Source organism: Ictalurus punctatus, chromosome 8 (genome assembly GCF_001660625.3).
Source record: "Ictalurus punctatus breed USDA103 chromosome 8, Coco_2.0, whole genome shotgun sequence".
NCBI classification, from domain to species: Eukaryota; Metazoa; Chordata; class Actinopteri; order Siluriformes; family Ictaluridae; genus Ictalurus; species Ictalurus punctatus.
Window position 1 is genome coordinate 27430669 of NC_030423.2, and position 16091 is coordinate 27446759.

The 16091-nt window shown below is 40.7% G+C and overlaps 1 protein-coding gene and 1 long non-coding RNA gene across 3 annotated transcripts; both read right to left on the reverse strand.

Annotated features, from left to right (window-relative positions):
- Window positions 1–111: 111 nt before the first annotated feature.
- LOC108268755 (uncharacterized) lies at window positions 112–2166 on the reverse strand. 2 transcript variants are annotated; one of them, XR_008396888.1, is made up of 4 exons: window positions 1480–2166; window positions 1249–1338; window positions 1127–1164; window positions 112–768 (listed from the first exon to the last, which is right to left on the reverse strand). It is a non-coding gene; the product is annotated as an uncharacterized LOC108268755 (long non-coding RNA). The 2 variants fall into 2 exon arrangements; XR_008396887.1 differs by having other exon boundaries at window positions 1249–2158.
- Window positions 2167–13416: 11250 nt separating this feature from the next.
- LOC108268777 (uncharacterized) lies at window positions 13417–15123 on the reverse strand. Its single transcript, XM_017473948.3, has 6 exons — window positions 15061–15123; window positions 14512–14868; window positions 14306–14398; window positions 14102–14191; window positions 13980–14017; window positions 13417–13657 (listed from the first exon to the last, which is right to left on the reverse strand). The coding sequence occupies exons 1-6, from the start codon at window positions 15101–15103 to the stop codon at window positions 13544–13546; spliced, it is 735 nt and encodes a 244-aa protein (XP_017329437.1). The 5' UTR covers window positions 15104–15123; the 3' UTR covers window positions 13417–13543.
- Window positions 15124–16091: the final 968 nt, after the last annotated feature.

Below are 16091 nucleotides of genomic sequence, written 5' to 3' on the forward strand. Positions count from 1 at the left end.
TAATAAAGCGATCACAATCCTTGACTTATATTTAAGGCCAACATACCTCCTTTCTGAAAATGCACCAGTAATAGAATGTAACTGCTGTTTAAACTCAGAAATTTTAGGATAATCTTTAAGGGTCTTTTTTTATTTCTTTAATTAAATTTGTTGTACATTTATTGTGTAAAAATCAGAGTCATACAGATGATACCACACAATCTCCACAAAGGGCAACATTGTAGTCATATAAAGTTAGCTAACCTTTAAAAGGTATTTAATGTTAATAATAGGACAGTAGAAAGAAAATAGATAAAAACCTGTAGCATGGATGTTTAGCTACAGCGCTTTAAAAATATCATGAATACGGGCAAATTTACTTATTATGTATTATAATGAGATTAGGCTTTTAAAAATAAATAAATAAATAAATAAATAAATAATGCTGGCATATGAAGTAATTTTGTTTGTAGAAATACACTCATCTGTAAGCAGATAAATGATCTCGCAAGCTTGAAATTAACAAAACTGTTGGTTTAATAATCTTTTAATGATTATAAGCCTGTAATGAAAAATATGTAATAAATTTGCATAGTCGATATATTTAACATGCTAAAACATTTTCAAGTGTTTCACTGTGTATTATAAATCATTTATGTTACATCTTACAGTTTTATTCACATCAGAGTACACACACTCATCTGATGAGCCAGTTTTTCTTTTTGCAGCTTCGGCTTTCCTCTTGGAGAATTGCACAGCTGCGTAATTCAGTGTTTCAGCTTCAGATTCCTGAACAAAGAAATGCCAATACATAATAAGTCCAGCTCAGCGTAATAACCATACAATATAGGTAACAGTATTATATACAATAACTACACAGTTAGTGTGCATCAACATAAAAGCTTGGGATTGTTGTGCAAATCTTGACTGGATTGAATTGACTGTATACATGATACCTAGAACATTATAAGGAAAAGTATCTGAATGTAGCATTTCACAAGTAGGAACGTTTGTAGAGAGACTCATGCGTAAATAAATGAGATATAGCGGTATCGACAGAAAAAAAAACAGAATTATCTGTAGAATATATAATAGTAGAAGAATCTGAAGGTTTTTTTTTTTTTTTTTTTAATGATTGCACACGTACCTGATTTCTTCCTGGAGAATGTTCTACAGAAGCATTTACTATTAATACAGAAACACACCTATTAATGATTTTGATGGAAATTAAAGTAACTGGAATTATTATCAGAGGACAAAAGCACTTACTTTTATCACATTTTCTTCTCCTCAGTATGAAATAAGTGAGACAGAATATCAGAAATGCACACAAACCCAAAGCCGTTCCCAAACCGAGCACTGTCGAATGTAGAGATCTGATCATTTCTGGTTCTGATATTTCACCATGTTATATTTACATTAGTACACATTATTTTCTGGGTAAATTATGCTTTATGAATTAAGTATAATTAATTAATACTAAATTATACAACATATCACCTGTTTTCTCGTATGTGTTCATGTTAGTGTTGTTTCCATGCAGTGTTGGATCACACACCACTGAATTATCACACAGAGCTGGTTTAGATGTTTCTGATACAATGGTAACATGATCACCTATAAACATTTATCATGCTAATGGTTATAAGGAAAAATATCACTACATTAAATCTGCAGCTTAATCAATTTAAATCAAAATCCTACCTTTAATTTTTAAATAAGTCCCATCTGCAAACACGATGTCGGGGGATGTCAGTGCACAGTAGTACATGGCTTCATCAGACTGAGTGGTGTTTAAAATGGTCATGTTGAAACAGTTTAAATGTTTTTCTGTCTGGAAACCAGGATTTTGGAATTCAATGGAAAATGTTCCTCCAACATTTTTAAAGAGTTTGACTATAATCTGAGGCTGTTTTCTGTTTGGTTGCTTAAACCAGGCAACCATCCCAACTATGTTTTCAGAAATACAACACTGCAGAGTAGCCGGGTCTCCGACATCCACACTGAGCTCTTTATCAGGCTGATAAACTGGTGACTCTGTGAGGGATTGTGCAGTAACCCAGCGTCTACCAGGTTGGACTGTATCTAGAAAATTAAATGCATTAATTAGGTAAAGAATGTATTTCAAAAATCAATATATGCAAAGAGTTATTAAACATCACATTAATGGAATAATATTGGAGTTCTGTCTACATGCAGCTTACACAAAGTGGTTTAGAGTAATAGTTTCCATAGGTGTTTTTCAAAATTCATCAAACTAGATGGGAATAATTTGCTCATATTACTTACACATGGTGCTGAAGATCAAAATTAAAATCCAAAACCAGTAATTTTTCATTTTCTAGAAATTCTACAGTGTTTGTATCTCATTTATCAGCAGAATATGAATGCACTTGAAGCATGGTTTGAATTTATATTTATACTATAGGCGGTCTGTACTGACCACGCCCCAGAATATGACATGGTTGGTTGTAATAAAAAAAAAAAGTCATGATAAGCAAGCACATGGTATTCTGATCTGCCTACATCTACACCACATATTATTTTCCATATTTGTGGTTTAGTTTTGCACAAAACAAAGATGACAGAATGGAAAATGTGGTTTAATTGTACTCTCACGTGTGCTTACACTAACATCTCATTGTTGTTTATTTTAATTGCTCACAAGCTAAATAATATGTACAAAATTCCAAGTAAATATCTGTAAATAATGTAAATGTGAATAAACAGTTACACATGTCCTTGGCCCTATACACACTATCGTCACCATCCTGGAACATGCGAGTGTCAGTGTTGTGTTCTGCTTGAACATGAAGCCAAATATTACCTGTCTAAGTCTGAACAAAATTGACCATGTGCATTTTTATTGCTAAATTAAATCTGTTCATGTGCACAAACTACTGAGTTTGTATTGTATTGTGCTGTGTTGCATTGTACTGTATATTGTACAAATAGGCACTAGTCTTTGTCACGTTGTGGCAAATTCGCAACTACAGTTCCCAGAACGCAGTGCCAACTACAAACATGGCCGACGAGAACTACACTTCCTGACCATGCATGCGCTCACGCTCACCGGAGTACTGAGTGCTAACACCTGTGCTGCATCATATGTTATAAACGGCCTCGTTAACTTCAATGCCTCATGAAGCAAACGCTCAGCAGCCTTTCATCTGATGTTCACCAAGCCTTTGTCTGTGTTTCGGATTTCCATGGTTTTTGGAGTTTTTGCTTGTTCTTGGGTTACGTTTCCCTGCCTAGCCCAGTCTGGATTGTTTGCCCGATCGCCTGACCTACTGCTGTCTTCCGTGTTTCGTCTTCTGCCTGATCCCCGCACTCTAGTCCTGTTCATCCGTGCTTGCCTCCAACAAGGTATCATAACAGATTACTTCGCCTACTATGGAGGCAGCGGACGTCCCAGAGTAGAAATGCCACATCCTGGAGCAGAATCGAGTGATAGCTGTACAGTGGGACCAGATATCACTTTTAACCGAGCAAGTATCATGCCCGTGCTCTTCCACGTTTCCGAGCGTGACCCTGCTTGCTCCACCATGTACATTCCGCCTCTAGCACCAGCGTATGCTCAACCAGTTTCGGCTGCGCACATTCCCACTGCGCCGCCTGTGCACTATCCGCCTCTACCTACACCGGAGAGATATGCTGGAGAGCTGGAACGATGTAAGGGTTTCCTGCTACAGTGCTCGTTGTTTTTTGAGAGCTACCCTGACATGCCGGAAGTCCGTAAAGTCACCTACTTCATGGAGCTCCTCACTGGACGTGCCCTGGCATGGTCTATGACTGGGAACGGGGGGCAGTAACAGACCCTCGCCAGCGGACTTCCTCTCCCGCTTCCAACGTGCTTTTGTTCATTCCCCTGACGGCTGGGAGACCGGCCAGGCTCTCGGTGGAGTATGCTTTGGAGTTCCGCACCATCGCTGCACGGAGCGGGTGGAATGAGCCGGCTCTCAAGACCATGTTTCGTCAGGGTAGCATGTCAGGGCGAACAGCTCACCCTCGACGCTCTCATAGACCTTGCAATACAGCTGGACCGTCTGCCGCGAACCAACTGCCCCACGCTGTGGGGTCCCCTGCCACCAGAGCGAGCATCCCCAGCCAAGCCCATGCAGCTTGTCCAGACCTGGATCTGCGAGGAGGAGAGGGAGAGGTGACGTCGTGAGTCTCGATGTTTCTATTGCGGCAAGGGCACCCACCTCATCCATCAGTGCTCCCACAAGTCGCCACGACCAGCCGAGGGGAGCACGGACCGTCAACCTCGTCGCCAAATGGTGAGTTCAATCCGCATACACACTCCACATATATTTGTGTTACCCGTTAAAATAGAGCATTCAGGCCAGTCTTTTGTTCTTTCACAGATCAGAAGATGGTGCAGAACCTCGGCCTCCCCGTACATCCCCTGCTCCAGCCACATCAAATCCAGTCCATAGACGGGTTTCCCATGGGGGGGAGTCATATCCCACTGCACACTGCCACTAAGACTGCAAGTTAGTGCCCTCCACCACGAAACCATCGTCCTGTACATCACGGTCTCTGTCCGGCACCCCGACATTCTTGGCCTACCTTGGCTGGAGCTTCACAACCCCCAGGTCTCTTTGATGGACAAGCAGGTTACCCAATGGTCCCCGTACTGCCTGAGCAACTGCCTAAAGGGCCCCACGGTCCCTTTGGCAGCCACGACAGTGGAGAGCCCCATGTCTCGTGCTCTAGTCATGGTCCCTCCCGAATATCGTGACCTCAGCGAGGTGTTCAATAAGGAGAAAGCAAGCGGTTTACTACCACACTGACCCTACGACTGTGCCATAGACCTCCTTCCCGGAGCCAGTCCACCTCGGGGTCGTGTGTACCCTCTCTCCCAAGCTGAATGCCGAGCCATGGAGGAATGCATTCAGGAGGCCCTCCAACAAGTGTCCATTCGACCCTCCATGTCCCTCGCATCCGCTGGGTTCCTCTTTGTGTAAAAGAAACGACCGTGTATTGACTGTCACTTGGCCTAAACCAAGTGACAGTCAAGTACCGGTATCCCCTGCCACTAGTTCCGGCAGCCCTGGAACAATTAAGATCCGTGACCATTTTCATGAAGCTGGACCTGCATAGCGCGTACAACCTGGTCCGCATCCAGGAGGGGGGTGAGTGGAAGACGGCTTTTAGCACCACCTCCAGGCACTACGAATACTCGGTCATTCCGTATGGGCTCGCTAACGCCCCCTCGGTGTTCCAGAGTCTAATCAATGACCTCCTGACGGACATGCTGGGGAGGAGCGTAACTGCATACATTGACGACATCCTGGTGTATTTGGCATCCGTGGAAGAGCATATCAACCATGTCCAGCAGGGGTTGCACTGCCTGCTACAACATCAACTTTATGTAAAGACTGAGAAGTGTGAGTTCCACCAACACATGATCTCCTTCCTACGATACATCATTGGCCCACGCCCCGAACCGTCAGGGAGTTGCAACAGTTCCTTGGCTTCACAAACTTTTACCGATGGTTCATTCGAGACTTCAGTAAGATAGCACAACCTGCGACATCCCTCCTGCGTGGCAAGACCAGGCGGCTCCTTTGGACCCCAACCGCCTAGGAGGTTCTGGACAAGCTCAAGTGGGCCTTCACCATGGGCCCCATCCTTAGACACCCGGATCTCTCCAGACCTTTCGTTGTGGAGGTTGATGCCTCTGAGGCAGGGGTAGGGGCCATTCTCTCTCAGATGTTCGGAGATAAACCCAAGCTGCACCCCATAGCGTTCTTCTCTCGCAAGTTGTCACCAGCGGAGTGCAATTATGACATGGGGAACCGAGAACTCCTGCCAGTTAAACTGGCCCTTAAGGAGTGTAGGCACTGGTTGGAGGGTGCCACCCACCCGTTCATTATCTATACAGACCATAAAAACCTGGAGAACCTGAGGACGGCCAAATGTCTCATGCTCCGCCAGGTCCTCTGGTCCATGTTCTTCTCCAGGTTCATGGAGTCTTCCATATTTCATCTTCTGCCTGATCCCCACACTCTTGTACTGTTCTTCCATGCTTGCCTCCAACAAGGTATCGCAACAGTCTTGGTGACTAATTTTTTTCTGAAGAGCTATATAATATAATTTTTAATATAATTTTATTAACTTCTGAGGTAAACACATGGATCAACAATCAATGTATAAATTAATACAATTCTCAATTCACTATGAAAGGTGTCTTAAAGTCCCCGTGAGCGTCCTTGAAACGCGTAGCATTATTCGATGTGTTGATGTAATTTACACTGAAACAGGAAGTCAAGGCAGCACGAGTAACTATCAAGTAACTCCTCCCACTTTTTAAATAGACAATAGTGGTTAGCTTACTTCACAGCGAGGAAACTTACATCTGTTAGTGGCGGGACACTTCAGATTTCTAGAGAGCATTTGATTGGACAGAAAATCTGATGAGAATCTTAATTGCAGAATGATGTCATCAAAATTGTTGATCCATATTGGTGGAGAGAGAGATTGTAAATGTTGAATGTATATATCTTCTAAATTTATTATTTTGGAACACACTAACTTACAGATAACCTAAAAGTTAAAATATTCACACTAAAAGCCACAAAACTTTCATTTTGATTTCATGGGGACTTTAAGTACTGTGATAATGTCACTGACACTAGACACAAGAATGGAAAGAAACAAACAACCAAACAACAATAATAACAAAAACTGAGCACATTTATTGTAAAATATGAACTCATATCAAGAAATATAGTTCTATCTATCTATCTATCTATCTATCTATCTATCTATCTATCTATCTATCTATCTACAATATTTAGACATCATTTCAATGTGAGTTTGACATTTTATTTTATTTTATTTTTCACATTTATTGTACCGTCTGCAAAATACAGACTTAAAATAGGGCCACAGAAAATCTGTACTAAACACAGCGAGGGTCTATCACTTTTATTTAATTTGCAAAGTGGTTGAAATCATACATAGATTTGTGTTTTTTTTTTTTTATTTGATTGAAAGTAATAATTTTGAAGGTATAATAATAATAATAATAATAATAATAATAATAATAATAATAATAATAATAATAATCCGAAGAAGGAGAAGAAGAAGAAGAAGAAGAAGAAGAAGAAGAAGAAGAAGAGGAAGAAGAGGAAGAAGAGGAAGAACCAGTTGCATAATATATTACAGTTTTTCATACATCACTTCAGTGTACACCAACTTCTCTGATAAGCAAACTTCACTTCCCTTCTTGGAAAATCTCAAGGCAGCATAAGTCAAAGAGTCAACATGAGATTTCTGAAAAAAAATAAAATAAAATAAAATAAATAGATTCAAGATTCAATCATGGAATAAGTGTAAAATTGTACAGAGCAACAGATGCTATTCAGTCTGTAAGTGGTTTGTATAATGTGAGTTAATCTTTAATATACACCATTATAAATAGCAGTACATGAATGTAGCAGCATATATTGTAAAGTGTACGAATAATAATTAGGGAAATGTGATCAGTAATGAGATTTCCCCATAAAAAAAGGACATATCCACATCAAACCATTATAGTCAAAGAGTGTATACATACTGTACAACCTATAATCTATAATACAAAAAGTTAACTTATCTGCAGACGTACCTCCATCGTTCCTGAAGAATCTTCTATTGAAGCATTCACTATTAACATGGAACAAATAAATGATTAGTCATTTTGACATAATCGAACTGAAATAATTATTATCTGATGACAAAAGCACTTACCTTTATCATATTTTCTTCTCCTCAGTATGAAATAAGTGAGACAGAAAATCAGAAGTGCGCACAAACTCAACGCCGTTCCCAAACCGAGCACTGTTGAATGTAGAGATCTGATCATTTCTGGTTCTGATATTTCACCATGTTATATTTACATTAGTACACATTATTTTCTGGGTAAATTATGCTTTATGAATTAAGTATAATTAATTAATACTAAATTATACAACATATCACCTGTTTTCTCGTGTGTGTTCATGTTAGTGTTGTTTCCATGCAGTGTTGGTTCACACACCACTGAATTATCACACAGAGCTGGTAAAGATGTTTCTGATACAATGGTAACATGATCACCTATAAACATTTATCATGCTAATGGTTATAAGGAAAAATATCACTACATTAAACCTGCAGCTTAATCAATTTAAATCAAAATCCTACCTTTAATTTTTAAATAAGTCCCATCTGCAAACACAATGTCGGGGGATGTCAGTGCACAGTAGTACATGGCTTCATCAGACTGAGTGGTGTTTAAAATGGTCATGTTGAAACAGTTTAAATGTTTTTCTGTCTGGAAACCAGGATTTTGGAATTCAATGGAAAATGTTCCTCCAACATTTTTAAAGAGTTTGACTATAATCTGAGGCTGTTTTCTGTTTGGTTGCTTAAACCAGGCAACCATCCCAACTATGTTTTCAGAAATACAACACTGCAGAGTAGCCGAGTCTCCGACATCCACACTGAGCTCTTTATCAGGCTGATAAACTGGTGACTCTGTGAGGGATTGTGCAGTAACCCAGCGTCTACCAGGTTGGACTGTATCTAGAAAATTAAATGCATTAATTAGGTAAAGAATGTATTTCAAAAATCAATATATGCAAAGAATTATTAAACATCACATTAATGGAATAATATTGGAGTTCTGTCTACATGCAGCTTACACAAAGTGGTTTAGAGTAATAGTTTCCATAGGTGTTTTTCAAAATTCATCAAACTAGATGGGAATAATTTGCTCATATTACTTACACATGGTGCTGAAGATCAAAATTAAAATCCAGAAACCAGTAATTTTTCATTTTCTAGAAATTCTACAGTGTTTGTATCTCATTTATCAGCAGAATATGAATGCACTTGAAGCATGGTTTGAATTTATATTTATACTATAGGCGGTCTGTACTGACCACGCCCCAGAATATGACATGGTTGGTTGTAATAAAAAAAAAAAGTCATGATAAGGAAGCACATGGTATTCTGATCTGCCTACATCTACACCACATATTATTTTCCATATTTGTGGTTTAGTTTTGCACCAAAAAAGATGACAGAATGGAAAATGTGGTTTAATTGTACTCTCACGTGTGCTTACACTAACATCTCATTGTTGTTTATTTTAATTGCTCACAAGCTAAATAATATGTACAAAATTCCAAATAAATAGCTGTAAATAATGTAAATGTGAATAAACAGTTACACATGTCCTTGGCCCTATACAAACTATAGTCACCATCCTGGAACATGCGAGTGTCAGTGTTGTGTTCTGCTTGAACATGAAGCCAAATATTACCTCAAAGTCTGAACAAAATTGACCATGTGCATTTTTTTTGCTAAATTAAATCTGTTCATGTGCACAAACTACTGAGTTTGTATTGTATTGTGCTGTGTTGCATTGTACTGTAATGCATGCGCTCACGTTCACCGGAGTACTGAGTGCTACTGTCACACCTGTGCTGCATCATATGTTATAAATGGCCTCGTTAACTTCAATGCCTCGTGAAGTAAATGCTCAGCAGCCTTTCATCTGTCGTTCACCAAGCCTTTGTCTGTGTTTCGGATTTCCATGGTTTTTGGAGTTTTTGCTTGTTCTTGGGTTACGTTTCCCTGCCTAGCCCAGTCTGGATTGTTTGCCCGATCGCCTGACCTACTGCTGTCTTCCGTGTTTCGTCTTCTGCCTGATCCCCGCACTCTAGTCCAGTTCATCCTTGCTTGCCTCCAACAAGGTATCATAACAGATTACTTTGCCTACTATGGAGGCAGCGGACGTCCCAGAGAGGAAACGCCACATCCTGGAGCAGAATCGAGTGATAGCTATACAGCGGGACCAGATATCACTTTTGACCAAGCAAGTATCATGCCTGTGCCCTTCCATGTTTCCGAGCGTGACCCTGCTTGCTCCACCACGTACATTCTGCATCTAGCACCAGTGTATGCTCAACCAGTGCCGGCTGCGCACATTCCTGCTGCACCGCCTGCGCACTATCCGCCTCTACCTACACCGGAGAGATATGCTGGAGAGCTGGTACGATGTAAGGGTTTTTTGCTACAGTGCTCGTTGTTTTTTGAGAGCTACCCTGACATGCCGGAAGTCCGTAAAGTCACCTACTTCATGGAGCTCCTCAATGGACGTGCCCTGGCATGGTCTATGAGTGGGAGCGGGGGGCGGTACCAGACCCTCACTAGCGGACTCCCTCTCCCGCTTCCAACGTGCTTTTGTTCATTCCCCTGACAGCTGGGAGACCGGCCAGGCTCTCGTGACGTGGTGGAGTATGCTTTGGAGTTCCGCACCATTGCTGCACAGAGTGGGTGGAATGAGCCAGCTCGCAAGACCGCTTCCCGTCAGGGGCTGAATCCCGAGTTGGTGAGAGAGTTAGCATGTCGGGGCGAACAGCTCACCCTCGAAACCCTCATAGACCTTGCAAAATGGCTGGACCATCTGCCCTGAACCAACCGCCCCACGCTTTGGGGTCCCCTGCCACCAGAGCCAGCACCCCCAGCCGAGCCCATGCAGCTTGGCCAGACCCGGATCCGCGAGGAGGAGAGGGAGAGGCGACGTCACGAGTCTCGATGCTTCTATTGCGGCAAGGGCACCCACCTCATCCATCAGTGCTCCCACAACACGCCACGACCAGCCAAGGGGAGCGCGGACCGTCAACCTCGTTGCCAAACAATGAGTTCAATCTGCATACACACTCCACATATATTTGTGTTACCCATTAAAATAGAGCATTCAGGCCAGTCTTTTGTTCTTTCACAGATCAGAAGATGGTGCAGAACCTCGGCCTCCCCGTACATCCCCTGCTCCAGCCACATCAAATCCAGTCCATAGACGGGTTCCCCATGGGGGGGAGTCATATCCCACTGCACACTGCCTCTAAGACTGCAAGTTAGTGCCCTCCACCACGAAACCATCGTCCTGTATATCACGGTCTCTGCCCGGCACCCCGACATTCTTGGCCTACCTTGGCTGGAGCTTCACAACCCCCAGGTCTCTTTGATGGACAAGCAGGTTACCCAATGGTCCCCGTACTGCCTGAGCAACTGCTTAAATGGCCCCACGGTCCCTTTGGCAGCCACGACAGTGGAAAGCCCCATGTCTCGTGCTCTAGTGACGGTCCCTCCCGAATATCGTGACCTCAGCAAGGTGTTCAGCAAGGAGAAAGCAAGCGGTTTACCACCACACCGACCCTACGACTGCGCCATAGACCTCCTTCCCGGAACCAGTTCACCTCGGGGTCGTGTGCACCCTCTCTCCCAAGCTGAACACCGAGCCATGGAGGAATGCATTCAGGAGGCCCTCCAACAAGTGTCCATTCGACCCTCCATGTCGAAGAGTCAAGTACCGGTATCCCCTGCCACTAGTTCCGGCAGCCCTGGAACAGTAAAGATCCGTGACCATTTTCATGAAGCTGGACCTGCATAGCGCGTACAACCTGGTCTGCATCCAGGAGGGGGATGAGTGGAAGACGGCTTTTAGCACCACCTCCGGGCACTACGAATACTCGGTCATGCCCTATGGGATCGCTAACGCCCCCTCGGTGTTCCAGAGTCTAATCAATGATGTCCTGAGGGACATGCTGGGGAGGAGCGTCATTGCATACATTGACGACATCCTTGTGTATTCAGCATCCGTAGAAGAGCATATTGACCATGTCCAGCAGGGGTTGCGCTGCCTCCTACAACATCAACTTTATGTAAAGGCTGAGAATTGTGAGTTCCACCAGCACATGATCTCCTTCCTACGATACATCATTGGCCCACGCCCCGAACCGTCAGGGAGTTGCAACAGTTCCTTGGCTTCGCAAACTTTTACCAATGGGTCATTCGAGACTTCAGTAAGATAGCACAACCCACGACGTCCCTCCTGCGTGGCAAGACCAGGCGGCTCCTTTGGACCCCAACCGCCTAGGAGGTTCTGGACAAGCTCAAGAGGGCCTTCACCACGGGCCCCATCCTTAGACACCTGGATCTCTCCAGACCTTTCGTCATGGAGGTTGATGCCTCTGTGGCAGGGGTAGGGGCCATTCTCTCCCAGAGGTTCGGAGATAAACCCAAGCTGCACCCCATAGCATTCTTCTCCCGCAAGTTGTCACCAGCGGAACGCAATTATGACATGGGGAACCGAGAACTCCTGGCAGTTAAACTGGCCCTTAAGGAGTGTAGGCACTGGTTGGAGGGTGCCACCCACCCGTTCATTATCTATACAGACCATAAAAACCTGGAGAACCTGAGGACGGCCAAACGTCTCACGCCCCGCCAGGCCTGCTGGTCCCTGTTCTTCTCCAGGTTCATGGAGACTTTTGTGTTTCGTCTTCTGCCTGATCCCCACACTCTAGTCCTGTTCTTCCGCGCTTGCCTCCAACAAGATATCGCAACAGTCTTGGTGACTCATTTTTCTCTGAAGAGCTATATAATATAATTTTTAATGTAATTTTATTAACTTCTGAGGTAAACACATGGATCAACAATAAATCTATTAAATTAATGCAATTCTCAATTCATTATGAAAGGTGTCTTAAAGTCCCCGTGAGCTTCCTTGAAACGTGTAGCATTATTCGATGTGTTGATGTAATTTACACTGAAACGGGAAGTCAGGGCAGCACGAGTAACTATCAAGTAACTCCTCCCACTTTTTAAATAGACAATAGTGGTTAGCTTACTTCACAGCCAGGAAACCTACAGCTGTTAGTGGCGGGACACTTCAGATTTCTAGAGAGCATTTGATTGAAGAGAAAATCTGATGAATATCTTAATTGCAGAATGATGTCATCAAAATTGTTGATCCATATTGGTGGAGAGAGAGACTGTAAATGTTGAATGTATATATCTTCTAAATTTATTATTTTGGAACACACTAACTTACAGATAACCTAAAAGTTAACATATTCACACTAAAAGCCACAAAACTTTCATTTTGATTTCATGGGGACTTTAAGTACTGTGATAATGTCACTGACACTAGACACAAGAATGGAAAGAAACAAACAACCAAACAACAATAATAACAAAAACTGAGCACATTTATTGTAAAATATGAACTCATATCAAGAAATATAGTTCTATCTATCTATCTATCTATCTATCTATCTATCTATCTACAATATTTAGACATCATTTCAATGTGAGTTTGACATTTTATTTTATTTTATTTTTCACATTTATTGTACCTTCTGCAAAATACAGACTTAAAATAGGGCCACAGAAAATCTGTACTAAACACAGCGAGGGTCTATCACATTTATTTAATTTGCAAAGTGGTTGAAATCATACATAGATTTGTGTTTTTTTTTTTTATTTGATTGAAAGTAATAATTTTGAAGGTCTAATAATAACAATAATAATAACAACAACAACAAACAATAATAATAATAATAATAATAATAATAATAATAATAATAATAATAATAATGACAACAACAACAACAACAACAACAATAATCATAATAATAATAATAATAATAATAATAATAATAATAATAATAATAATAATAATAATAATCCGAAGAAGAAGAAGGAGAAGAAGAAGAAGAGGAAGAACCAGTTGCGTAATATATTACAGTTTCTCATACATCACTTCAGTGTACACCAACTTCTCTGATAAGCAAACTTCACTTCCCTTCTTGGAAAATCTCAAGGCAGCATAAGTCAAAGAGTCAACATGAGATTTCTGAAAAAAAAAAAAAAATAGATTCAAGATTCAATCATGGAATAAGTGTAAAATTGTACAGAGCAACAGATGCTATTCAGTCTGTAAGTGGTTTGTATAATGTGAGTTAATCTTTAATATACACCATTATAAATAGCAGTACATGAATGTAGCAGCATATACTGTAAAGTGTACGAATAATAATTAGGGAAATGTGATCAGTAATGAGATTTCCCCATAAAAAAAGGACATATCCACATCAAACCATTATAGTCAAAGAGTGTATACATACTGTACAACCTATAATCTATAATACAAAAAGTTAACTTATCTGCAGACGTACCTCCATCGTTCCTGAAGAATCTTCTATTGAAGCATTCACTATTAACATGGAACAAATAAATGATTAGTCATTTTGACATAATCGAACTGAAATAATTATTATCTGATAACAAAAGCGCTTACCTTTATCACATTTTCTTCTCCTCAGTATGAAATAAGTGAGACAGAAAATCAGAAGTGCGCACAAACCCAAAGCCGTTCCCAAACCGAGCACTGTCGAATGTAGAGATCTGATCATAGTCAGTTCTGATACAGTTATGAGCACAAAGACAATTATTTATTATGAACTGAGGACAATTCAACAATACAAATGATAAAACATCTTACCTGTCTTCTCTTGTGTGTTCGTGACTTTACCATGCAGTGTTTTATCACACAGAGCTGGTTTAGATGTTTCTGATGCAGTAGTAACATGCTCACCTACAAATATAGGTGACCTAGAACACTTCACTACTTCACATGCTAACAGTTATTAAGAATGAATTTTTACTGCATTTAACCAGTCTCATCATTCATTTTAGTAGAACTCCTACCTTTAATTTTTAAATAAGTCCCGTCTGCAAACACGAGTGCACAGTAGTACGTGGCTTCATCAGACATCGTGGTGTTTGAAATGGTCATATTGAAGCAGTTTCCATGTTTTTTTATTCGGAAACGAGGATTTTGGAATTCACTGTAAAACGTTTCCCGAGCAGTTTTAAAGAATCTGACTATAATCTGAGGCTGTTTTCTGTTTTGTTGCTTAAACCAGATCATTTCTTCGTCGTCTATCCCGAAAACACAACACTGGAGAGTAGCCGAGTTACCGATATCCACACTGAGCTTTTCATCAGACTGATAAACATCTAGAGCTGGGCATTGTGCAGTAACCCAGCGTCTACCAGATTGGCCTGTTTATGGAAAAAAAAAACAACAAACGCATTAATTTGCTGAAGAATGAAATATACAACATTAACATTACTTTTTCATACAATTTGCAGAAGATTGTGTTAAACTCATCATTTTTAGATATATAATTTGTTAATTAAAAATCATCCTAAGGAATCATTTAACAGAATGGAAAAAAAAAAACAACAACTTACACATCATGCTAAAGACCATCACTGAAAACCAGAATCCAGTCATTTTAAATGTATTTGTGTGTCTCATTTATCAACAGATTATGAACGTGCCAGAAGCAAGCGTTTAATTTATACTACAGCTGGTCTTGACTGAGCACGCCCCAAAATATATATCATGTGATTTGTTCTAATAAAAGGAAGAAAGCAGACACAGTAAACCACACAGTCTTTTCACCCAACCACATCTCACCCCATTCAGCTAAAGTGGTTTACGTCTACTCTTATGTGTAATGGAAAGCTTAGTGATGTTCATTTTAAGTCCGTATTAATAACCTGATTTACAACTAACTTGTAATAAACACAATCTAGTGAGTCTACACAGCGTTATGTTATAATATTATATACTTCCATAGCACTGATCTCTGATGGACCTACTACTGAGATATAAAGGAGTGTAGACACAGACTGCCACTCATTCAGCAGTTAATTAGTAAGGATTTATACACTTGGGGCATGTTGTTATAGGAAAATAATCCACAACGTTGTGGTGTGATGAAGCAGAGTTACTGCTACTACACCAAAGTTAATTCTTTTCCAACAACAGCACGTCCTGAAGTGTTTAGTGATTTATTTTTCCTGCCTCTAGTACGTTCAGAGATGCTGGTAGAGCAGTTTGCCTCTCATAATTCTCATAAGTCTTAAAAAAATATATAAATTGTATTGAAGAATACTACATTGTATTTTTTTTTTTTTTTACACTTTTACAGTTATGTGTAATTTTGTGGAACGTCCATGAAACGAGTGAGTTCCTGTTATCACTTAGCATCATAACCCGGCCTTATTTCACCAGCTTTCTGTCATGCTACTGAGAAACACCCGTGACCTGAAGATCTCAGAAAATGTAAAGTTACAGCTTTACTTAACCGAGATTTTGACATACTATGTAGTGTGCTGGAAGGTGGTTTGGAGCTGAGTCTAAATAACTATAGATTACATAACACACATAAAAAAACAACATTAATTTAACTTTAGATAATTTAAATTGTAATGCA

What these genes read in the sequence shown, in the direction of transcription:
- LOC108268777 (XM_017473948.3), bottom strand. Translation starts at nt 15,103, where the DNA reads ATGACTGGATTCTGGTTTTCAGTGATGGTCTTTAGCATGATGT. An exon ending in GAACACACAAGAGAAGACAG is followed by an intron (nt 14,192 to 14,305) that starts GTAAGATGTTTT and finishes TACATTCGACAG; the next exon opens with TGCTCGGTTTGGGAACGGCT. An exon ending in GAGAAGAAAATGTGATAAAG is followed by an intron (nt 14,018 to 14,101) that starts GTAAGCGCTTTT and finishes CCATGTTAATAG; the next exon opens with TGAATGCTTCAATAGAAGAT.